The 23,661-nt window shown below is 44.3% G+C and overlaps 1 protein-coding gene and 2 pseudogenes across 1 annotated transcript; 1 reads left to right on the top strand and 2 right to left on the bottom strand.

Moving 5' to 3' along the window:
• Positions 1-2,771: 2,771 nt before the first annotated feature.
• Positions 2,772-22,046, bottom strand: SRD5A3 (steroid 5 alpha-reductase 3). The gene is made up of 5 exons (XM_066385363.1): positions 21,756-22,046; positions 11,123-11,265; positions 8,479-8,676; positions 5,094-5,228; positions 2,772-3,486 (listed from the first exon to the last, which is right to left on the bottom strand). Exons 1-5 carry the CDS (start codon positions 21,974-21,976, stop codon positions 3,227-3,229), a joined length of 957 nt encoding a protein of 318 aa, XP_066241460.1. The 5' UTR covers positions 21,977-22,046; the 3' UTR covers positions 2,772-3,226.
• Positions 3,563-4,297, top strand: LOC136405537 (10 kDa heat shock protein, mitochondrial-like; annotated as a pseudogene).
• LOC136407210 (U2 spliceosomal RNA) lies at positions 16,128-16,291 on the bottom strand (annotated as a pseudogene).
• Positions 22,047-23,661: the final 1,615 nt, after the last annotated feature.

The raw sequence follows: 23,661 nt of genomic DNA, 5'->3' as shown, positions 1-23,661 counted from the left end.
TAGTTTTCTTCTCTTGGGCCTTCTCAGTGAGACAATTCCATAAAAATCAAGTCTTGTGTTTTTCAAGCGTGAACAGAATCTGCAGACAGGCAGCATGATGAGCAAGGTGGTGATGAAGGCCGTGCCGCTTGTGCCCGGAAAGGACACCAGCTGACGGGGTGAGCAGGGCTGCGGTTCTGAGCTCCGCCCACTGCGCGGCAGCCCCATCACCAGCTGCCTTTCTGCCCACCGTCAGGCTTCTGCCCCGCTGTCGGGGCGATGTTCCTAGAGGGACGTCTTTCTAATTCACAGCAAGGTGCTCTGTAGGCCAGGGAGCCCTGGTAAGAACTGCAAGGTGCTATCAGGTTTTACCCAGAGGGCTGGACTCAGCAGGCTTATCTTGTCTTTTGTGAGAAACCCCTTGCGTCTTTTGTGCTTTAAGCTTTCAGATTGTTTGAAGAAAGAGACCCAGTATTATAGTTTCTCAATTCGGTGCTCCTTCTTTATAGTACAGTTTTTATTTTGACAATTAAATTTTGCTTTCCCCTTAACTAATACATGTCCCTCTAGAAAATCATTGGTTTTTGAGAAAAATGATGAGGTTTGTGTCACATGAATTATTTCTGGATCACTGCCACTGCCACTGTTTCTTGTCCATTTATCAGAAAAATCTTAGACAGTTAGACTAACATAAGACATTTATAAAAACCAGTTTAATGACTTTTTTGATAAGCAATGTGAAAGAGTAGGCAGAAATTGCTTACGGAGGTGTAAAAGTTTTCTACTTGCTCATTTACTAATTGAAGGTCTTCTTTAATATATCAGTTCATTTAGAAATACATTACTGAGCAATTGGTCCTTGAGTTTCCAGGTACTTCAGTTATGCAAATGTTTATATTCTGCTCACAAAAATTAGGGGATAGTTTATCGCTTCATATTCATTTTGAAATATCTCCTAATATTTGTGAGCAGTATCGTGTGCTTAATCTATTAAGCTTCGTATAAAATATCTACAAAAGCTCTTTTATCCTTGGTATGAATTTTAGCAATAACCACTCATTGAACTGAAAACATAATACAGCAGTTTGTGGAGACAAAATCATCCATGCTTGCTGAAAGCAAATGTTAGCTTAGGGGAGGAGCTACAACTTGGAGACTTAGCAAAGGTTATTTTCTCCACACGTTTCATAGCCAGTAGTTAACCTAGAGAATGCTGTGATGAGGTAGTTCAGTATCATTTTTCCTTAATAGAAACATATATGGAATGAAATGAGGTTATTCTTCAACTCTCAGGAAAATCAAGAGTCTCCACCCCAAGTGGAAAATCTGCACTTTCCATGGTGCCTTCCCTTGAGGCACATGGAAAATTTTCATCCCCACAAAGAGCAGTGCTGATTGTGATCTTGCAAGCGCAGCTCCATTCTCAATCATTCTCCATGGCTAAGCTTTCATCAAAGACCACAGTACTTTGTGCTGAACCCCTCTGAGGACATCATGACTTCCTCTTTTATCTTGACATAGAAATGCAATGTTTGGGCAAGAAAGGGAAAAGTGAAGTAAGGGACATGGAAGAGTGTGCAAGGGACAGCAAGGACAGCAGGGACCGGGAATGCTTTCTCAAGGGCCCTGATAGTGGTTCTTCACAGGGAGGCACACTCCTTTAGTTAAAAGTACAATGCAATTCCAGAACATCCGCCCAATTCCTAGTCTAACTTGGTATAAATTGGCATGCTAAAGCAAAATGCATTTTCCCCCCAAGTAATTTGCTATTAAAAATTATTCATGCCATTTGTGTGGAAATTAAGACCAAACTACAATATGCTTTACATTTCCAATGTAGAAAGTTTGACTCCTGAGTCCTGTTCCTGAAGGTGGCAAATCTAAATGATAAGTGAAATAAATCCGTCGTTTATTTGAATAGACTGAGCAACTGATTCAAATGGTATTTGATTGATGGGAGGGAAAATGCTACAGCAGAATTATTTTAAGAACTTTAATGTGCTTTGACATGCATATATTAACATCCAGAGTAAAAAAGAATCTCAGTTGGACAGTTTTGGTTTACTGCTCTAGGGATGACTGTGTGTTTGATCTGTGCCTGATTAATAATTAGGTTTTCTCCATAGCAAGGTACATATTAACGTAAAATTTTAGTACCTAGTAGACTATAATACAACATCTACATAACAGGAATAAAATTAATATACCTCAGTCAGGAAGCCAGTAAATCTTACGTTGCACGAATGAATGTGAAGTTTTTGCTGCATTGTTCAGGCTATAAGTATAACTTTCCAAGTTTATCTTTTTCTTTCACATAATGCATTTATTTCCCTTTGATTTCATCATGCATATTTTAACATAAGCTATTTTAAGTGTAAATTTTCTTCCTAAATAGCTTCAGATTCATTCTATTAGTTAAAATAAACTCAGGCAGACATTAATCCAATTTGAATAACTACATATGCATGAGGCTAGAGCACTGTCTAATCCAGAGTGTAAGTCAGATCCATTCAGGAAGGCTTTTGATGCATGAATATAAAATTAGTTTATTTTCAGATGCTTTCATTTTTAACGTACTCCCTTGAAAGGGATGTCAAAAATGTATTAAATAAAAGCGGCTTCAAACTTCCTGTGGGCTATGATTTGGGGGGATGGGTGGAAGTGACTAGCGATGGTTCCATGACTAGAGATCTTTGTGGAAATATGTGAAAGTACAAACTGACTTCAACAAACTCATTATTCCCTGAGTCCTTTGGTGTGAAATTATATATTGTTGGTTTTTTCAAAAGCTATTCTGCCCTTATTAAAATGCTACAACAGACAGTTACTGAGCACTTTCTATATTGCTTATTATGAAGCCCAGTTCATTTTCTCCCCAACAAAAAGTCACAGATGATCTTTTCTCTTCCTCTGTGTACGTATGTGTATGTTTGAAGCGATTTGCATTTTCTTGGTTAGTTTGCTTTGGAGCAGCTTGGAGAAGTCTTGTCCAGTTTTTAGCAGTTGGTTGGTTTTGTAAAGCATCTCAGAAAGCACACACAGCACTCCCTGGTCTGCCAGAAGTAGTTCTTTGAGCCTTTGTTTTCTTGAGGGGTATCGCTTTGCTCATTCAGTGAAGACTTTTGGATGTAAAAATAGCAGAGAGTGTCAAACAGTTCTGCAGAAATGGTACTTTGGTTTCCAGACTTCACTGTCCTTAGGAAGTGAGCCTGCCACCTGGTTTGCGTTCTTCAGGACTGGGGTTATCTTAGAACAGAAATGGCAGGAAAGCTTTTCTATGCTTGGGGTAGGAGACAAATGTGCTTTTGTAAAATCTGTGGCTGAGGAAAGCCGACAGGGCCTGGCAGAAGAAGACATAGGTCACCACTAGCCACCAGGTTGCGTTGTGGAACCCAAAGGTGACAGCCATGGAAATGTAGATCACCAGCTCTGCTAGGTAGTTAGGGGAGGAAACATATTCAAACCAGTCTCCAAAAGGGATTCGGTGGTTACAGTGAATGACCACTCCTGAAATGAGAAAAAGAAAACTTTCTGATCATTTGAAACTGCGAAAAGAAAGGTTTACCTTATCACTCCCCAAATCATGTATGAAAACTCGTATTTAGAAGAGAGGATGACAGACCTGGACGCAAACCTCCATCATGGCACGCCTCCATTATTAACCTACCATGAGTTAAAAAACACCACAAGCTTAGGTTATACCATCGACTGTAAATAAGGATACAAGGAAAGCCTGTTATGCCATCAATCATCCAAGCTAGAAATTAAAAGCTCACACTCCAAGAAGCCTAAAAGAGGTCCGCTTCTACCTCCTGGTCATCACATCAGGAGCCCTTGGGACTACGTTGGCCTCGCACCACCGTGGCCGCCCTGTCTCAGAAGGGGCGGTGCCGGGGGGAGCGCACTTGTGGGCTGAGCAGCCTTTTCCCGAGTTCATGTGCCCAGCGGGTTGACCTTGAACTGTGGGTCTCTCCTTGAGGGCACAGGAGCCAAGTACAACTGCTGCAGCTACACTCAAAGCAGGACAGGCGTTTAGAAAGTTTCTGCCCCTCTTTGACCGTGTATTAGTTGAACTGTGGACACTGTAGCCAAAGGAAGCATTATGCTCCCAGAAAAATCTCAAGGAAAAGTATTGCAAGCAACAGTAGTCGCTGCTGGATCCGGCTCCAAAGGAAAGGGTGGAGAGATACAACCAGTTAGCGTGCAGGTTGGAGATAAAGTTCTTCTTCCAGGATACGGAGGCACCAGAGTAGTTCTAGATGCCTAGGATTATTTGTTATTTAGAGATGGTGACATGCATGGAAAGTATGTAGACTGAAATAAATCACTCCTGAAATGGCATCACATGAAGCTGTCCCTTCCACTGCAGTTCTGAAATCTTTCATCATGTAAATAATTTCCACGCCTCTTCTATAATAAAATAATAATATACAAACTAATGACATCCAGTATCTCTTAAAATTTAGTTTCACTGTATTGATATAAATATTAAAAAAAAAAAAAAAGGATTTCATACTCCAGAATGAGACTGCACAAGTTCAAATTCTGGCTCTACCCTCACTTACTATGTAACTTCGGATAACTCAGTTTCTGCATCTGTAAAATGGGGATAAGACTGTACGCTCCTAAAGTATTGTGAAGCTGTATGTAAAGCACTCAGGATAGGGCTCGGCACAAAATAAGCACTTGATAAATGTTGAATACTATTCCATTCTTAATATTTCAAAAGACCTAACGAAAACTGTACCTGTGATAAGTCAACACAAGCTAACTAAAAAGTCCAGTTTTTTGCTTTGGCTGGATGATACTAATTCAGCAGGGTTATACAAGTGCTCACATACTGGTTAGACACATATTATATATAATACAGGCCCCAAGTTGTGGGCACAGAGTAGAATCAGAAATAAAAGGATTAGTGGGACCAGAGAGATCTTTCAGTATAATGCTCTCATTTTATAGATGGGAAGATCAAGACCCAGAGAGCTGTCTTATCCAAAATGAATATTTCATACATTGCCCAACTAATTAGGGCATGAAGGAAAAGAATGAAGGAACACGGACAACTAGCTTCTGAGGGTTAAAAGCCAATGCAATGACTCTAAACGATATCGTACCTGCTTTATTTTTCCTGAGACTGCTGAGAATGACGTGGCACTTATACTGATGGACAGATGACCAGATGAACAGCATCATCCCGAGGATATGGAACCACCGAGCTTGCATCAAGAGGTTTTTCCCTGTCACATAGACTACAGAAATAAGGATTATCTTATTAGCCAATGTTGCAAAATTTCAGAGGCTCAGGGAATTAAAAAAATCCTAAAGTCATTAGAACACAATTACCCACTAACTCTGTTCCTCATGACTATAAAATTATTCTGATAGAATTTCCCAAGTACAGGAGGAAGAACACCAATGGAGATTTGCTCCTCAGCTGGGGAAGCTTCAGTAGCCCCTAGCAGATAACTCTGCGATGATACATTCTCTTGTTCCTTCTTCAACTGTCTCCTGCTCTTGTGATGTACTCTTGTGTGGTAAGACAACGCTGTGCTTCTATTTCCAAGCCTGGTTTTATGCCTTCTTATATTCTATTGTCAGGAAAACACTTTCTGAAACCTCTCCCTGACCTACTATCCTAAGCTGTTGCTAGGGAGACCCTGAAGGCAAAACGCTGACTTGATGGGCTCCAGCCAACGGAGAAAACCACTGGATGTGAAGGCTAAGGGTGGGGTTTCTCAAAAAGAGGAGACAGGTAAACTCCCAGATGGAAATCAACAGTATCCCTTTCCGATTAGACAGACCCTCATCAGAGAGATTTAGTTTTAGGAAGAGAAATGCTCAATGTATTGTGTTCCTCTTTCTTCTCCAGCTATCTGGAAGAAGAGAAGATTGTAGGTCTTTTAAGAACTGGCATCAGAAAAGCAAATTGAGGACTTCCCTATGATCAGCAGGAAGCAGTCGGGCTATTCAGGGGCTTGGCTCAAGAAACAAAGCTGTCCATTGACAACAGGGGCCAGCCTGAGGCTCTGGAGCCAGAGAAAGCCCCTACAGAGGTGATTCAGGTAAGAGAAGCAAGGGTCACCTATTCCACACGGGACCTGGCACCCGGAAGTACCTGACGACAGCTGACTAGTCACCAAAGTTGACCTGTATTCATTGCTTTGAAAAACCAGCTCTATAGAAACAATCTACTTATAGTCTCTTAATATTTTCTAGTTGTAGCCATTTAACCAAAAGGTTATTTTTTATCAGTTAAAAATAAGCAAAATAGGAAAAATACAGTTTTAAATCAAAAGGGTTTTAAGAACAAGTCACTAAAGGGTTAAAAATTAAAGCAAGTGCCTATGAGTTCACATCACTGCTTACCCAGTCACCTACTCTAAGTGCAGAGAAACTATCTGTGAGAAAAAAATATCTGTAAGGGTAAGTTGGAATTACCATGCAGAAGAGGGGAAGCAGGTGTAAGACTCATGTTTACTGAGAGTCTAATATGTGTAGTAATTAACTATTCATTTATTCATTAGTCACTTGATGAGTGTCAAGTGAACCTGGCACTTGTAGACATGAGGCATAAAGCAATGAATACACCAGGCCATATCCCAGTCCTCATGAACTCACGTTCTAGTGGCAGCCACCAGGAGAATCGAGTAAACAAATCAATAGCCCAGATAATTCCGGTAGAGACGGTACTCTGAAGAAAAGAAAATAGAACCATGTGATGGAGAGCAAATGGGGAGAATCTCTAGACTTGACAAGGAGATTTAGTGAAGATCTGGTAGTTTACAGATATCCTTTCCTTTCCTGTTCACAAGAACAGTCTGGAATCAGTATATATTCCTGTTGAATATATACATTCGCTGATGACAGCGCTGAGGCTCAGAAAGATTAAATTAGCCAGGATCCAGACTAAGGCCCCTCTGACTCCCAAGCCCACTCCTGTCAGACCCTGCAGCTGACAAATGCCCCAGTGTGTTCCCTCTCAGTAAACTCCTGAACCCAGTCCTCTCTGTATTGTCCCACATGACCACAGATGACCTCTTGAAGGACAGACAGGTGAAACAAAAGAGCTTCAGAATGGAGTGTCTAGAAAGTTATTTGTGTGGACGCCACATGGCCTTTCCTTCATTAAACAGGAGGGGGGGGGCAGAAAGTGGGGTCCAGCCAGCAGAGAAAACTCCAGAAGAGAAACCTAATGCCTCCGCGAACTAACAGACCAAAAGCTGTCGAGTGACCGATGTGCTTCGGCAAGTCCCTTCGGGTGGAAAATACAGACCGTCCACCCGAAGTGCCAGCTCAAACCGTGACACGGGGCCGTGCGTGAAGACTCAGCAGAAACAAAGGGAGGAGAGGATGACTCGATTAGGTTCAGAGGACTTAGGTGGAGAGATGCTAGCTGAGCGGCTGGAGCCAATAACTAACTCATGAATTGAGAAATGTCATCAATAAGACGTAATCGAAAATCACTCCCCAAGCGTGGAGGCTTTGCGCTGCACGGCAAGAGAGAGGGTCCGGCGGAGGGGCCCGCTGACGCTGGAATCAGGCCTGGGAGGGAAGCTCTCTCACGGGCCATTGGAAAGATCTAGATCTTGGTCTCGGTCTATGAGGATGAAGATCTGAAGCCTTGGACTGACAGGCAACGGTCAGGAGAGCTCTGCCCTACAGTGTCTGGGCTGATGGAGACCTCGGCTGCACCGGGTTGACCTCAGCACCAAACATTCATTTCAATCACCCCAAATAACTTGATTCTTTATCGTAAGCATACATTGTTTTTACAAAAGCGATAGTCATATGTTAGCTATTGACTCCTCCCCCAAGGAAAAAAACCCCAATTTGTTTTTTTCTCATCCACAAAAGTCAGGATTATGATTCCCTCTTCTTCGTTAGTAGGCGCTCAGAAATGTGAAGACACAGTTCTGACTTGCCACCGTACTGTTCTGCCCTCTCTCCTCAGGCTCTCTCACTTAAGGAAAAGCTTGGTGTAATGGCAACAACCACAAGACCCAAACACCCGCAAAATGGCTCCCTACTCCCTCTTCAAGTGACAAGTCTCCACCATGAGTCCAGGCCCCCCGCTTCTCTGGTCTCCTAGGATTGAATGCTGCACCACAATTCGCCCTTCCCCAGCCTCACCCCTACGTTTCCGCACAAACATCCCAGGATGACTGCGGCTTTGGGGAAGCAACTTTCTTTGCCGACCCCTTCTCTCCTGTTCTTGGGTGTCTCCTGCTTCCTGTTCAACTCGTGACCATACTCCCGCTTTCTCTCAACGTGAGTTCGCTGACTTCACTCCCATGGAGGGAAACCTCTCATCCCATTTCTCCATCCTCAGACTGACCCTCCTGAATCCCTGGCACTTCACCATCTTTACTGAAGACGTTCTGGATTGGGCAGGTCTCCTACTCTCGAACTTCCATAATGCTGGGTGGAGCGCTTTGCCTGAAGAGTATGAGCCCCTCCTGCACCCAGGGACTCAGGTGACAGCCCCCAGGGACCACTCACCATTCCTCCCGTCCATGGGCACTTGGCTCAGCACAGTTAGGCCGACGAGCACATAGTAGACAAGTCCAAAACAGTACTGCACGAGGTGAATCACGGCGTTGGAAAAGACACTGACCCAGAGGCACTCGAAGAGTCTCCGCAGGCTGTGCAGCCACAGAAACACGAGTACTAGGAATGCAGACAGGGCCAGCTCACCTCCTACAGTTCAGAAAGCAACACAGTCAGCATTTTTCTTTCCACGATTAACCCAACGTTATGTTTTCCCCTACTGTTACACAAAGTATTAAACAAAATTACACTACCAAAGGGCCCTAGATACCATCCAGTTTTACACCTTCCTTTTCTTTTCTTTTTTTAGCAATGGTGAAGTGGGCCAAGTGAAGTAAAAAAATTGGCTCAAGGTTACACAGTCAGCTAGTGACAGAGCTGGGACGAACTCAGGTCTCCTGACTCTGCTCCATCATGTGAAAGCCCCCAGATTGTGTGGCCGTCACCGGGGAGGGGTCTGTGTGCTCAGAGACCAGGCTCTGCGGGTCTCTGGTCGGTCGCTGGCACTAATAACAATGAGGATGGCCAGGATGAGTTCCTGGGTGGCCTCTGAGCAGCCCCACGGTGGGGTGGGGGGCGCCTCTGAGCTCAGGAAAGAAGGGGGGCATACACAGGCACCAAAATACACAGAAAGGGGACAGAATGGAGACAGGGAGAATTATGCATTCCTTTCCATATTGAACAAAGAATTACACTTATAGGAGACTGGGATCCCCGAGATCTACCTTCGTACCTGCCTTTCCTCCCCCGACCCCAAATTAAGTCAGAGAAAATGCTGGTTTTTAAAATGACATAAAACCTAGATTTTTGCTCTGTCCTGACTTCTTTGAGCTTAGGTTAGCTTTGCCTGTTTTTATATGTTAAATACAGTAAAACCTAGTTTAAACACTTTAGGAATAGGTTAAAACAAATAACCAAATAAAACTCCTCACAACCAACCCTCCAAATACCAGAACCCCACCCAGCCCCACAAAAACAAATGAAGAGGTGAAAGATTCAGATACTCTGAGTCCACTTATACGTAGAATCTATAGAACAAAATAAACGAACAAACAAAATGAAAACTCAGACACAGGGAGCAGATTGGTGGGTGTCAGAGGGGAGGGGGGTTGGGGGATTGGGTGAAAAGGTGAAGGAATTAAGAAGTACAAACTGGTAGTTACAGAACAGTCACAGGGACGTAAAGCATAGGGGATACAGTCAATAATACTGTAATAACTGTAAGCTGTCAGATGGATGCTAGAAATATCGGGGGGTATACTTTGTGAAGTATATGATTGTTTAACCACTATGCTGTACACCTGAGGCTAATACAAAATAATACTGAATAGAAACTACAATTGAAAAATAAATTTTAGGGGGCTTTAAAAAAATTATCATCAACAAAACAAAACAAATGAAAAGATTAAGTTTGAATTCGTGAAGTGGGATTCACTGAGGTATCCTCCACTCCCAAATAGGATCTGCATACATTTCCCCTTGTGACAGTCATCTTTTGCAACAAACTCCTCTGGTTATACCAGGAAGGATTGTTTCTAGGGAGCCTGTGGCTTGGCTGCTAGAACAAAGGACAGAGACAGCCCCAGAACAATCTGTGTCTAATTCTGCCCCTCACCCACTGCCTGGCATTATGAGGCCAGTTCACTGTTCACACCTTCAAGTCCTTACTTTGCAGTGGGTCTTTTTTTTTTTTTAAATTTTTGTATTTTTTCTGAAGCTGGAAACGGGGAGAGACAGTCAGACAGACTCCCGCATGCGCCTGACAGGGATCCACCCAGCATGCCCACCAGGGGTGATGCTCTGCCCACCAGGGGGCGATGCTCTGCCCCTCCAGGGCGTCGCTCTGTTGTGACCAGAGCCACTCTAGCGCCTGGGGCAGAGGCCAAGGAGCCATCCCCAGCGCCCGGGCCATCTTTGCTCCAATGGAGCCTTGGCTGCGGGAGGGGAAGAGAGAGACAGAGAGGAAGGAAAGGGGAAGGGGTGGAGAAGCAGATGGGCCCTTCTCCTGTGTGCCTGGGCTGGGAATCGAACCCGGGACCTCTGCACGACAGGCCGACGCTCTACCACTGAGCCAACCGGCCAGGGCCTTGCAGTGGGTCTTTATCTGAGGCAAATTTAATGTCTGTTATGTGATCATTTGGTCAACACCTATTTGTAGTCAATTTTATTATGAAACCAAGGCCATATGGCATAACATTTTTACATGGAGATCAAAAAGTAATTTTCTATCAAATTTCTGGAGTAGTACTGAGACATGATTTTGGTTGGACTATATAAATGATGAATATTTCAACGCAAACACGAGGGAGTCCAAAAAGGTTTTCCCCTAAGTCTAAAGATGTCTATATATATTTATCGACATTACACAAAATATCAGCGGGAGAACAGCCAGTCCTGTACACAGCCCAGCAGTTGCTGGGAAGTCAGGGACTGGAGCAAACTCTTAGCTGTGCCAATCTCACTGAAGGATTGGGAACATCTCCTCCCGGAAGGCTCTGAACCCTACAGAACTCTTCTCCTGGGGAGCCTGTGAGTGGCTCTGAGATACCAGGAACCGCTCCCCGCAGCAGGAACAGGCTGTGATGGTTGGATTTACCTCGGAACTGCGCCGCCCCCACAGTTCGGAGTAAAGCGTGAAGCCAGTTTGGAAAAGGCGCTCCCAGGAACAGGGATTGAGTAAGACACCAAAGCAGGAAGCCGTTCCACAGCACCGAGATAATATAGAAGTGAGAAAAATACCTACAAAGGGAAAACAAGTTAGGCAATCATCAGGGTAGAGTCATTTCATTATGCAGAAAGGCTATTTTTAATGTCCTCTCCTCCCCCCCCCCCCCAGAAGTCTAGTTATGCCTTTCAGTACAACCTGAATCCTACACATGTTCAGATTTCAGAAATTTCATTTCACACAGACAACTGTACGGGATTACCAGAAGGAAAGGGGGTGGGGAAGTTAGAAGAAGATAAAGGGGAGATAGATGGTGATGGAAGGAGACATGACGTGGGGTGGTGACACACAATACAATACACAGATGATGTAGCATAGAACTGTACACTTGAAACCTATGTAATTTTATTCACCAGTGTCACCTCAATACATTGAAGAAAATTTTCTTTCAAATGATCAGACTGGTTAACTCATAGGAAAAAGAGGCCTCTTGAGGCTAACAAGGATATGACTGACATCGTTCAACCTAGATTGAGGTTCAATTAGCAATTTCTCTTATCTCTGGGTAACTGGATTGGGCTCAAGTTCCAAAACACGGGGCCCCAGGTCCTGGCAGAGAGAACTAGATTGTGCTAACACAGCCAAATCTGGGAAAGATTTCTAAACCCCGGGCTGAAGTGCCGCAATGGCCATGTATCTGTTCCACAAGCTTTGCACAATCCAGGCTCTTAGGGCTGTAAGGAACCTCAGAGGTCTTCTGACTCAGTGCTCTTCTAATTTACTTAGATGACAAATATTAACTCACAAAACTGTCAACTCCTGACAGTTGCAACTCTCAGACAAGCACAATCCTTATTTTGCAATCAACAGCTACAAGTGAAATGCAAGTACTACAAACCAATAAAAGTTGCAACTAGTAATGTTGATGTGATGTGAAAGATGATGTTGGTTTGCTGAAACAAAATCACCTAATATGGCACAAGGCCTAACAGGTTCTTTTGAGGTCCACTTACTATTTTTCCCTGTTCAAACCAATTCCGAATCATTCTGACTTTGCAAGGTGCCTGGAGATCCCTTGGCCTTCCCTGATCTTCAGTGCATATATTAAGCCCCCCTCCCTCTTGTCTCATTAGACTGTGACAAAGTAAACCCACCTGGAGTAAGGAGGATTAACTCTAAACTCAGGGACTCCTCTTCCAGGTGATCCAGAATATTCTCACACCAGAACTCACAGCACCCCCAGACCATACCCATAACTTTAACACCGATCGAATCCGATCATTCTATAGTAATCTGCTTAATCCTCCTAACCACTGTTAAAACTGGATCACTGGATCTGCCCTCTGAGCCATCCTGTTACCCCTAATTCGGGTCTTTTCAGGGCTTAGTCTCTTCAAAAGTTCATGCATTGGTGTTAATTCCACAGCCCCTTCCACCCCTAGGCCTCTGGCCTTTGGTTCTCTTCCAGTGTTTTCCTTAAGAAACACTTCCTAGGCCCTGGCCGGTTGGCTCAGCGGTAGAGCATTGGCCTGGCATGCGGGGGACCCGGGTTCGATTCCCGGCCAGGGCACATAGGAGAAGCGCCCATTTGCTTCTCCACCCCCACCCCCTCCTTCCTCTCTGTCTCTCTCTTCCCCTCCCGCAGCCAAGGCTCCATTGGAACAAAGATGGCCCAGGCGCTGGGGATAGCTCCCTGGCCTCTGCCCCAGGCGCTAGAGTGGCTCTGGTCGCAGCAGAGCAACGCCCCGGAGGGGCAGAGCATCTCCCCCTGGTGGGCAGAGCGTCGCCCCTGGTGGGTGTGCCGGGTGGATCCCGGTCGGGCGCATGCGGGAGTCTGTCTGACTGTCTCTCCCCGTTTCCACCTTCAGAAAAAAAAAAAAAAAAGAAACACTTCCTAAGCCCTGGGTGGCTCAGCTGGTTAGAGCATCATTCTGATACACCAAGGTTGTGGGTTCAATCCCTGGTCAAGGCACACACCTACAAGAATCAAACAATGAATGCATAAATAAGTGGAAGATCAAATCAATGTCTTCTTTTCTTCTCCCTCTCCCACCCCTAAAATAAATTAAAAGAAAAGAAAAGAAAAGAAAAGAAAAAAGACACGTTTCCTGGAACTGAGCCCAGGTCTGGTCTGAGCAGACTGTTGTAGCTCCTTGCTCTGTAGGCTTCCCCAGAAAAAGGGCCATTCCTGAAGAGCAACTTCTGGACCAGCCACTTTACCTACTTCATTTTTTCATACGTATTTATTGAGCACTTAAAACATGCCAGGTGACACTGCTGGCATTGGGGACTCAGCGGGAAGCGATCAGACCAGGTCCCTGCCTGGACGAAGTTGACCTTTCAGTGGTCTCTCCACAACTGAACCTGTGGACAGCTGGGTAATGCTGGGGTGAGCAGAAGGCGCGGAGGGGAGGCCTTCGAGACGGGTGGGGAAAGGATGGCCTCTCTCGAAGTGACATCTGTCTAGAATGAGGAACCCTTTGGAGTCTGAGAGGGGAGGAATTTTCTAGGCAGAGGAAATGACAAGCACGAAGGTGCTGAGGAGCACTGAAGGCCACTGTGTGGAGAGGGACGGCCCATGTGGTGAGGGGCAGGCGCGCCTGGCACAGGGTCTCGTAAGGACACTGACTTCTACTGAATGTGAAGGGGGGCCATTTGAGTAGAGTGACCCGAAGTGATCATGTGTTTTAAAACTCCCTCTGCTGATAGAAAAATTCTGGAAACCTACAGTGGTGATGTTTGCACAAAAATGTGAATGTACTTAGTCACTGAGCTGGACTCTCAAAAAGGATTAAAATGGTAAATGTTGTCATGTAAATGTTACCACAGTAAGAAAAAAAGAGCACTGTTCATTCATTTCACTCTTTAAATTAAAAAAAAAATCCCTCTGGTAACTAAATAGAGAACAGTCTAGTTTTGGGGGGATGAGTGAAGATTATTTCATTTCTCCCTGGCCGGATAGCTCAGTGGGTGGGAGCATTGTCCCGAAGTGCAGAGATTGCAGTTTCGATCCCCGGTGGGCGCATACGGGAACAGATCTATGTTCCTCTCTCTCTCTCTCTCTCTCTCTCTCTCTCTCTCTCTCATTCCCTCTCTCTCTCTAAAGTCAATAAATACACATTAAAAAGATAAAAAAATGATTATTTCATTTCATCTTCACAACAATCCTGTAAAGTTTATGTGGCAAAACTAAGGCTTAGCAAGGTTAAATTACTTATCCAAGGTCACACAGTAAGTGGCAGTGTTTGCTCCATACACAGCCCTGATGACTCTGAGGTTGAAACCACACTGCTGTGCTCCTATTCCTGCAGTTTAGACCTGCCTGAGCTGCTCTTCTGGCCCGACATTACACTGCCATTTATGCCACGCCTGCAATCACTTGAATCTGTTTGGTGTCAGCGGCTGAGCCACACCTCGCTGTGTCCTACTAATGCCATGGTGTTTCTGAGTCACAGGCAGACCGTTCTTCTTCTTTTTTCTTAAATTCTTTTATTTTTTACAATTTATTTATTTTTTACATTTTATTTATTCATTTTTTTTAGAGAGAGGAGACACAGAGAGAGAAAGAGACACAGAGAGGAAAGAGATAGAAAGAACAGAGGGAGGAGCAGGAAGCATCAACTCCCATATGTACCTTGACCAGGCAAGCCTGGGGTTTTGAACTGGCGACCTCAGAGTTCCAGGTCCACACTTTTACCCACTGCGCCACCACAGGTCAGGCCAGACCGTTCTTCTTATTCCTACATTTTGTACATTGTATTTCTTATTTTGCTTGCCTTATTTCCCTCTATAGGAAACATGTTCTACTCTTTATATAAGGTTTTATCTCTTGCTTTTTAAAAAGACAGCTCTAGCTTCAGAAAGTAGATCTAAAAACTCCACTTCCTTCTGTTTCAGGCACTCTCCCTCTCTATCCTCCCTTGGCTCTTTGCTTAATTGAAGCACTGTTTTCCCAACCCTTGGGAACACATAGAAGGTGATCGTTATGGTAACCTAGGGCTTAACGCTGAGCAAGCACTCACTTGATTCAGCACACATTTTAGTGCTTTTTGTAAGCACTGCTCCAGGCTCTGGGGATAAAACAATGAATTCCTGCCTTCATGGAGTTTATACTCACACACAAAGTAATTTTTACAGCATGTAAGTACGTGATAATTGTTACTGAGCAAACTAAAGCTGGGAAGAGAAGAAGAAATGCTGGGATGACAGAATTACATTTTAAACAGCGTGGATAGGGCACATCACCCTGAAAAGGTATTTCAGCAGAATTATAGGAAGTGAGGGCATAAACCATGTGGCTACTGGGGGGGAGGAGCTTTCCAGATAGGGCAAACAGGCAATGCAAAGGCCCTGAGGTAGGGGAAAGGACTAGCAGAGAGGTCTATCAAACTGGACTGACTGGGTGGAGCCACACGGCAGGTAAACTAGAGGAAACAGCCAGTGAGGTAGTGGGAACAAGACCGTATAGGGTCTTGGGCTCTGAGAGTTGGCTGGAAGCCACTGCATGGTTTTGAGCTATAACATAGGATCAAACTTAATACATATTTATAGGGTTAACTAAGAAAGGGAACTAATGTTTCTGGAGCTCTAGTGCCTGGCCCCTGCTGAGTGTTTCAATGTCATCAGGATCTATTTGATCAGCAGCTATTATGCCAACACTCAAGTCCACCTCTTGCCTGGACTCCATAACAGCCTCTTCTCCAGTCTTCTCCACACAATGGCTAGTCATCTTTTCAGAACATAAATCACTTCTGGGAATATATCCAAATAAACCCAAAACACTAATTCCAAAGAATATATGCACCCCCTATGTTCATTGCAGTGTTATTTACAATAGCCAAGATTTGGAAGCAGTCCAACTGCCCATCAGTCGATGAGAGGATAAAAAAGCTATGGTACACTTACACAATGAAATACTTGGCAATAAAAAAAGAAGAAAATCTTCCCCTTTGTGATGCAGGAAAGGACCTGGACAGCATTATGTAAAGTGAAATAAGCCAGTCAGAGAAAAACAAGGACCATAGGATTTCACCCATGAACCTAATGAACTGATCAGAACAGATACTACACTTGATTTTAGCCAAAAGGCTGGGAAGTGATATGTGGAATCTAATGAACAATGACAAAAAAACAATTAGCAAACAAAATAGAAACAGACTCATAGATATAGAGAACAGATTGACAGCGGTCAGAGGGGAGGCAGTTTGGGAGTTTGGGAGGCCGGGTGAAAAAGAGGAAGGGATTAAGAAAAAAAGCCCATAAAGCACATAATGTCATGCTCCCTTCCTCACCCTAAATCCATAAAAGGCTTTCCACACTCTCAGATTAAACCCTAATCTCCGTCAGGGCCTGTGAGGCTCCGGTGAGCAGTGACCTCATCTCCTGCCCCCTCCCCCACCCCGGCCTTTCCAGCTTTGTCACTGCCACCCACCAGTCTTGCTCTCCGTCAAGTAACCCTGCTGGATTTTCTCCGAAGCACTTCTCAACACCTGAAATTAGTTTGCTTGATTTACCAGATTTATTTACATATTTACTGTCAATCTTACAAGAACAAAAGCTCCAAGGACCTAGAATAGCTCCTGGCACACAGTAGTCCTCTATATAAACTTGAAAAAAGGTGAAGGGATTAAGCAAAGGAAACAAACAATACTTATAAACACAGACATTGTGGGGAGTGAAGGAGAGAAAAGAGAGGTGGGGGGTAATGGAGGAGGGTAGAGAGGGATAGATGGAGCTGAAGGGAGACTTGATGGGTGGTGTATATAAATATAATGCAATATACAGATGATATGTTATAGAATTGTATACCTGAAACCTGTATAATTTTATTAACCAGTGTCATCTCAATAAATTCAATAAAATTAAAAAAAATGTATGAAAGAGAGGCTATCACACCTAAGTAATTCTCAGAGTAAGCATTCAAGTTAACTAATAAACTGATTAAACCTAAAACCTTTTTTAAAAATTCTTTCAAAATATATTGATCAAGAACTTAATTATTTGTCAGGTATTGAGCCAGGAATATGATTACAAACAAGACAAATTTAATGTATGAAAAGTGTACAGTCTAAAAAAGAAAGAAAGAAAGAAAAGTATACAGTCTAAGCAGGAGTTCTTATTATTTTTCTTCCATGAACAAACTCCTTTGGCAGTATAGTATACTGTCCCCTTCTCAAAATATTACTACAAGCATAAAATGCATAGAGATTATAAAGGAAACCAACTATATGGAAATATAGGTAACACTACTAAATAACAAATTAGTGATACAGTAATACATGTGTTTCTTAATTAATGTACTGAATAACAAGATCTAGTGGGGCCTGACCAGTGGTGGTGCAGTGGATAGTGTTGACCTGGGATGCTGAGGTCCCAGGTTCAAAACCCCAAGGTCGCTGCTTGAGCACAGGCTCATCAAGCTTGAGCTCAGTGTCACCAGCTTGAGTGGGGATCATTGACATGATCCCGTGGTTGCTGGTTTGAGCCCAAGGTTTCTGGCTTGAACAAGGTATCACTGGCTCAGCTTGAGCCCCTGGATCAAGGCACATATGAGAAGCAATCAATGAACAACTAAAGTGACGCAACCATGAGTTGATGCTTCTCATTTCTCTCCCTTCTTGTCTCTCTCTCTCTAAAAACAAAACAAAACAAAAAACAAAAAAATGATCTAGTGTGGAATAACTATAGTATTCTTGTCATGATGAAAATAATGTTTGCTTGGCTCTGGCTGATGGCTTAGTGGATAGAGCATAGGCCTGGCAATGGACATACTAGGTTCGATTCCAGTCAGGGCACACAGGAGAAGCGACCATCTGCTTCTCCCCCCACCACTCCTTCTCTCCCTCTTCCCCTCTCGCAGCCAGTAGCTCAATTGGTTCAAGCATTGCCCCTGGTGCTGAGGATAACTCAGTTGGGCCTAGTGCATCAGCCTCAGGCACTAAAAATAGCTTGGCACTCAAGCATTGGCCTTAGATGGGGTTGCTGGGTGGATCCCAATCGGGGAGTCTGCCTCACTATCTCCTTTCCTCTCACCTAAATTAAAAAAAAAGGAAAAGAATGTTTTGAGGTCTCTAGTATATAGCTTTTAAATTTTATAAAGAGTTTATTTGAGCCAAACTGACGACATGTCAGAGAACAAGGTCTCAAATACTCCCCAAGGTGTCCAATATTTTAATGTAATTTAAAGAACTGTTACAAAATTGCAGGTACTGTTAATTCTGTTGTGGTTTGTTGATTACATTCATCATTAATGAAATGCTGAATTTCAGCCAGAGATTTGCGAAATAAAGATGTAATTTTTTTTCCAATCCAAGTTTGCCCTAAATGCTCTCCACACATCTCCTAGACCTCTAGTTAGAAACCCTGGTCCCCAGTGGGGAAAGTCTGGTCAGCTCTCTTTGCCTTTAGAGCTCAATCCATTTGCAATGTTTCCATAACATTTCGAAATTTTAGAAACAGGACTACTTCCATATACACTATGCATTGTGATTTATGTTTGAGGTCACATATTTATTCAAACTTTCTGGGATATCAAAATTCTAGGAACTAAAAATTAATCAAAGAAAAGCAGCCATCACTTCAATTTTTTTTAAAAAAATCTAGCAGACAGGGGTAATGGAATCAAACATATATACATTCCATGAACTGATTTAAGGTTTTATTCTTTCCTCCTTAGGAAAACAAAAAACCAAAATTACCTAAGCACTGTTTTTAGGTGAAGAAACCTGACTTCCACCTGCCTATTTCTTCTCATTTTATTTTATTTATTTATAGTTTGAGAGTATGTTTATTAAAGCTGGGGGCAGTGAAACAATGAAAAGCTTAGGGTAGAAGCAACAGGAGAGCCTCATCGGGGCTGCTGTCAGCTCACTGGAGCCAGAGAACAGGGGCCCTGGGACAGGTTCAGGGAATTAGCCCGGAGGAGCTGCCGCCCACTGCACCTCTGGTTGCAAGCCTCGTGGGATCCCTTAGGATTTAGTAGATGCACACATGTAGGGGAAGAAGAGGGAAAAGAAAGGCATGGGCATGCTCCCGGGAGGGAGAGGGCCCAGCTGCCTATTTCTAAGTGTAAAACTGTAGGTTTATTTTCACTTTTAAGAGTACCATTGAATTCTGTACAAGGAAAAATATTTAAATATAATATCCAGTCATTTTTGCCTTTCATGATTGGTCTGGATTTGCTGTACCTTCTAAAAAAAATGTTTCTTTCTTTCTTTCTTTTTTTTTTTTGTGACAGAGACAGAGAGAGGGACAGACAGAAAGGAAGGGAGAGAGATGAGAAGCATCAATTCTTTGTTTCGGCACCTTAGTTGTTCATCAATTGCTTTCTCATATGTGCTTTGACCCGGGGGGGGGGGGGGGCTACAGCAGACCAAGTAACCCCTTACTGAAGCCAGCGACCTTGGGCTCAAGCTGGTGAGCCTTGCTCAAACCAGATGAGCCCACACTCAAGCTGGTGACCTCGGGGTTTCAAACCTGGGTTCTCTGCGTCCCAGTCCGATGCTCTATCCACTGCGCCACCACCTGGTCAGGCCAAAACAAATGTTTATTTAAATTTAGAGACCTGGCTGGGTAGCTCACTTGGTTAGAGCGTCCTCTCCATAGACCAAGGTTGTGGGTTCTATCGCCTGTCAGGGCACATACAGCAATCAACCAGTGAATTAAAAAAAATTTTTTTTTTAAGTTAGAGGAGAAAACAGAACAAAATACCATGAGAGGTTCCTCTCTAGAACTCTGGAAGAAAAAGGCATACATTATTAAATAATATAGTAAAAATTACAAGAAGCCCAAAAAGTACCAAGGCCTAAATAAGGGGAGGTACAAGTCTGTTTCTTGGCTGTCATTTGAGGACAGACTTGAATAGTAACAGTGAGGGTATGGGAGCCAGAGAAATAGGTAAGTGTAGGGAATGACTTGAAATGTGTCCTTTAGCCCAGGGACACTAATACTTACTCTTTCAAAATTTAGAAAAGAAATTGTTAGAATTCACAACTCTAAGACACAATTTTTTCCCTTCACTTTATAACATTAAAAAGTGACAACCAGGAATGCCCTGCTATAAAGTAGTAAAGGACACACAGTACAATCAAACCCGATTGAAAAAAAAAAAAAGATGACATAACTTTTCACTTAAAAAGAGCTTTAAAGAACTAGCAGGTTTAACCAGCTTGTCTTGACTGCTCTTCCCCAGGGTCTCATTCCCTTTACCTCAGTGGAACACCTAATGAATCTTTCTCCAATACTCAAAAGTAGGGGATTTAGCCAGCTCTCAGAAGCCACGTTAGACTTAGCCCACTTATCTGCGGATCTCTGGCACTGCCTATGAGAGGATTAAGCGATAACCCAGGTGTTTTAATACATCAGAAACCGTATCACTCACATTCCTCCAGATTCCTTCCTGAACGCCAATTTAAGACGCATCTTAAAAACTGAAAAAACAAAAAAAGAAAAAGAAAAAAACAAAAGCAAACCCAACTGCTATATTCCAATCATCTAGAAATGTTTGCTTGACTCTTATCAGCTATGTTCTGAATTCAAAATAAATAAATAAATCCCCACAAAATGTTAGGAACCCTTACAATTCCTGAAATAATTCTACTTAAGCCCTCACGATGTCGTCTTTCGTCAATATTGGTTATGAAATCTGTTAAAAGTCAAATGGAGCTTCGGGGTCCGGTTTGCCTACCATGCGCCACTTGGGCATTTTCTCCAGCGGCCTCTGCCGCGTCGTGTTAAGAGGGTCAGTGCAGTGGAAGGAGGTGGCGCCAAGTGTGGGGACCAGCATCTCGCCCATGGTCCTGACTCTGAGAGTCGAGGACCGGTAGGACGAATAGGGGAAACAAAGGCGCAAAGGGCGGGTCTGCCTTCATTTCCAGTGAGTCCTGGCGACCTAGAGATAGATTATGAGCCCCTAGAGCCGTGATGGCGGACCTATGACACGCGTGTCAGCACTGACATGCGTACCATTTTTGATGACACGCGGCCGCATACCAGAGAAGTATGGGGCCGCATGCCGAGAAGGACGTTTCATCCTCGGCTCCTGCACGGCCAGGTGCAGTAGCCGAGGATAAAACATTTGCTGTAGTGTAGACACTCTGTGCCGAGGTCTGTAGGCCAAAACAACAGAACTCCGGCACAGAGCGTCTCGTTCTGGGACTTCCGGTTAGGCTGTTTTTCTCCAAGTGACACATCACCCAAGTTATGCTCAGTTTTTTGGTGAATTTTGACACACCAAGCTCAAAAGATTGCCCATCACTGCCCTAGAGTGCAGCGGCGGGGAAAGGGGAGAATTTGGAGACAAAGAAGACTTTACTTCCCCGCCAGGTGAAGAGGCTTAAATGCAGAAGCGCTGCCACTTCCCCGTGCGGCCACAAGTTCACGTTCCTGCTCAGCTCTCTGCTGACGCGGAGCCAGTACTCGGCGAGCCCGCGGAGGCCTCGCCACGTCGGGAACCTGCGGGGACTCGCGGCCCCGCGCCCGCCAGTGCTGCCCCCTGCGGGCTGCACAGGCCGGACGACCTGCGCTCTCGGCGCGCTGGCAACCAGCACTCCTGCTGGGGCATTACCTTTTGGGGACATCAAAACTCCGGCAGACAGCCGGGCGTGGTGGCGCTCCCCGCTTGGTTTTCCCATAGCGGATCAGGTCTTGGAAGAGCGCGCAGCTAGGGAGCAAGCCAGGCGGCACGAGCTGCAGCAGCAGCGTCAGCAGGAACGCGGCGGCCAGTGTGAGCCACACAGCGCTTAGTGGGCTCAGCATGGAGGGCGCGGCCCCAGCCCAGGGAGCCATGGCCCGCGCGCCCGCTTCCGCGCTCCCGGGCCGCACAGCCAGCCCGCGCAGGACCGGCCCCTCGCGCGCCGCGCGCCGGTCTCAAGCGGGCGGGACATCGGTGACGCAACGGTAGGCGGGTGTCGCTCCGCCCCTCCCGGGATTCGCCTGCCCTGGCAAAGGCGTCGCCGAGCTGCGCAGGATCGAGGGACTGGGTCACTTTCTGTTCCTAATGTGACTCAGGGACGCCTAAATGGGACCCCAGAATATGATTCAAAGAAGCAAAACTAGCAAGACCACGTGCCTTCAAGTCTTCATTTCTGCATTATTTTCAGTGGAAAAATGGAAACAACCCTGAATGTTCCACATTAGACTACTTAGCTAAATTAGCCACCGTGTACATTAACACGTTGTAATAACATGCAGCTACTAATATGATATATGTGTGTATATATGGATGACAAAAGCAGACCATATGCAAAATGAATAAATTTTTGGAATATGTATAATCTAAACATGTAAAATAGAAAATCATCAAAGCAATTTCAAATAACACAAAAAATGATAGCGGTAAAAATTGTATTTATAAAGCATAAGTCGCCTGACCGGGCGTTGGCGCAGTGGATAGAGCGTTGGACCGGGTTGCAGAAGACCCAGGTTCGAGATCCTGAGATCGCCAGCTTGAGCGCAGGCTCATCTGGTTTGAGCAAAGCTCACCAGCTTGGACCCAAGGTCGGTGGCTCAGGCAAGGGGCTACTTGGTCGGCTGAAGGCCCCGGTCAAGGCACATATGAGAAAGCAATCAATGAACAACTGAGGTGTCACAACAAAAAAGTAATGATTGATGCTTCTCATCTCTCTCCGTTCCTGTCTATCTGTCCCTCTCTCTGACTCTCACTCTGTCTCTGTAAAAAGAAAAAAGCATTAGTCCTCTCTGTACTAGAATTCCACTGCCCAACGTAAAGGGTTTAGCTCCCCCGCCTGTTTCTTCTGATATTTAGCTTCATGTAGTGACAGTGTTATATCTTGACACATCTATTTTGAACAACATTAATTTTCAATTACAATAAATGAAAATTTAACTCTTTTAGGTGATTTAAAAAAAGACTTTAAGATGTTAATTCCAAAAACTATTATTGTATGCCTATTATATGACAGTCACTGACTGAAGTTTACAGGATAGTGTCTCTTTGTTTTTGGACCTTACCTATTTGAGATTGGGTGGCAGGTGAGGGGTGGAAAAGGTGAGAGGTAGGGAACTGTCACCCTTACTGCAATGATTGGTAACCCTCTAGGTGTGTGTAATTATACCAAGGAATTGAATGGTTTTGATTGTTAAATATACCAGCTTTTTAGAGTCTTGCTTCTTTGTGCAAGGTCACCTAAACCTTTACCAACATCTGGAGAAACCCGTGATAAAGGATGATGAGACTTGAAGTCCAGCTAGGACAATGAGGACTTTCCTATGACCAAGTATCTCTTCTGCAGGGGTCGTCCTATTCATTTTTTCTTCACTGTCTTAGGTTACCTGCCCCAAAGTGCAGCTGGACTTTCTAGGACATCCTTTCAGACAAGCTATTTATAAGTGCATTGCAGGAACCAAGTTTCCTGGGTGGGACATTCTCTTATAGTTATCTGACCCAGGGAGAAATTGCAAAACAAGATGGGCAGGTGTGTGTGTGTGTGTGTGTGTGTGTGTGTGTGTGT

The sequence above is a fragment of the Saccopteryx leptura genome, chromosome 5 (genome assembly GCF_036850995.1).
Source record: "Saccopteryx leptura isolate mSacLep1 chromosome 5, mSacLep1_pri_phased_curated, whole genome shotgun sequence".
Taxonomy (NCBI): Eukaryota; Metazoa; Chordata; class Mammalia; order Chiroptera; family Emballonuridae; genus Saccopteryx; species Saccopteryx leptura.
This window is presented reverse-complemented; position numbering and strand designations above follow the sequence as displayed.

Coding starts and splice junctions, on each gene's coding strand:
- SRD5A3 (XM_066385363.1), bottom strand. CDS start 21,976: ATGGCTCCCTGGGCTGGGGCCGCGCCCTCCATGCTGAGCCCACTAAGC. Junction 11,266..21,755: donor AGTTTTGATGTCCCCAAAAG/GTAATGCCCCAG, acceptor TTCCCTTTGTAG/GTATTTTTCTCACTTCTATA. Junction 5,229..8,478: donor GCCCATGGACGGGAGGAATG/GTGAGTGGTCCC, acceptor TTATTTCTGTAG/TCTATGTGACAGGGAAAAAC.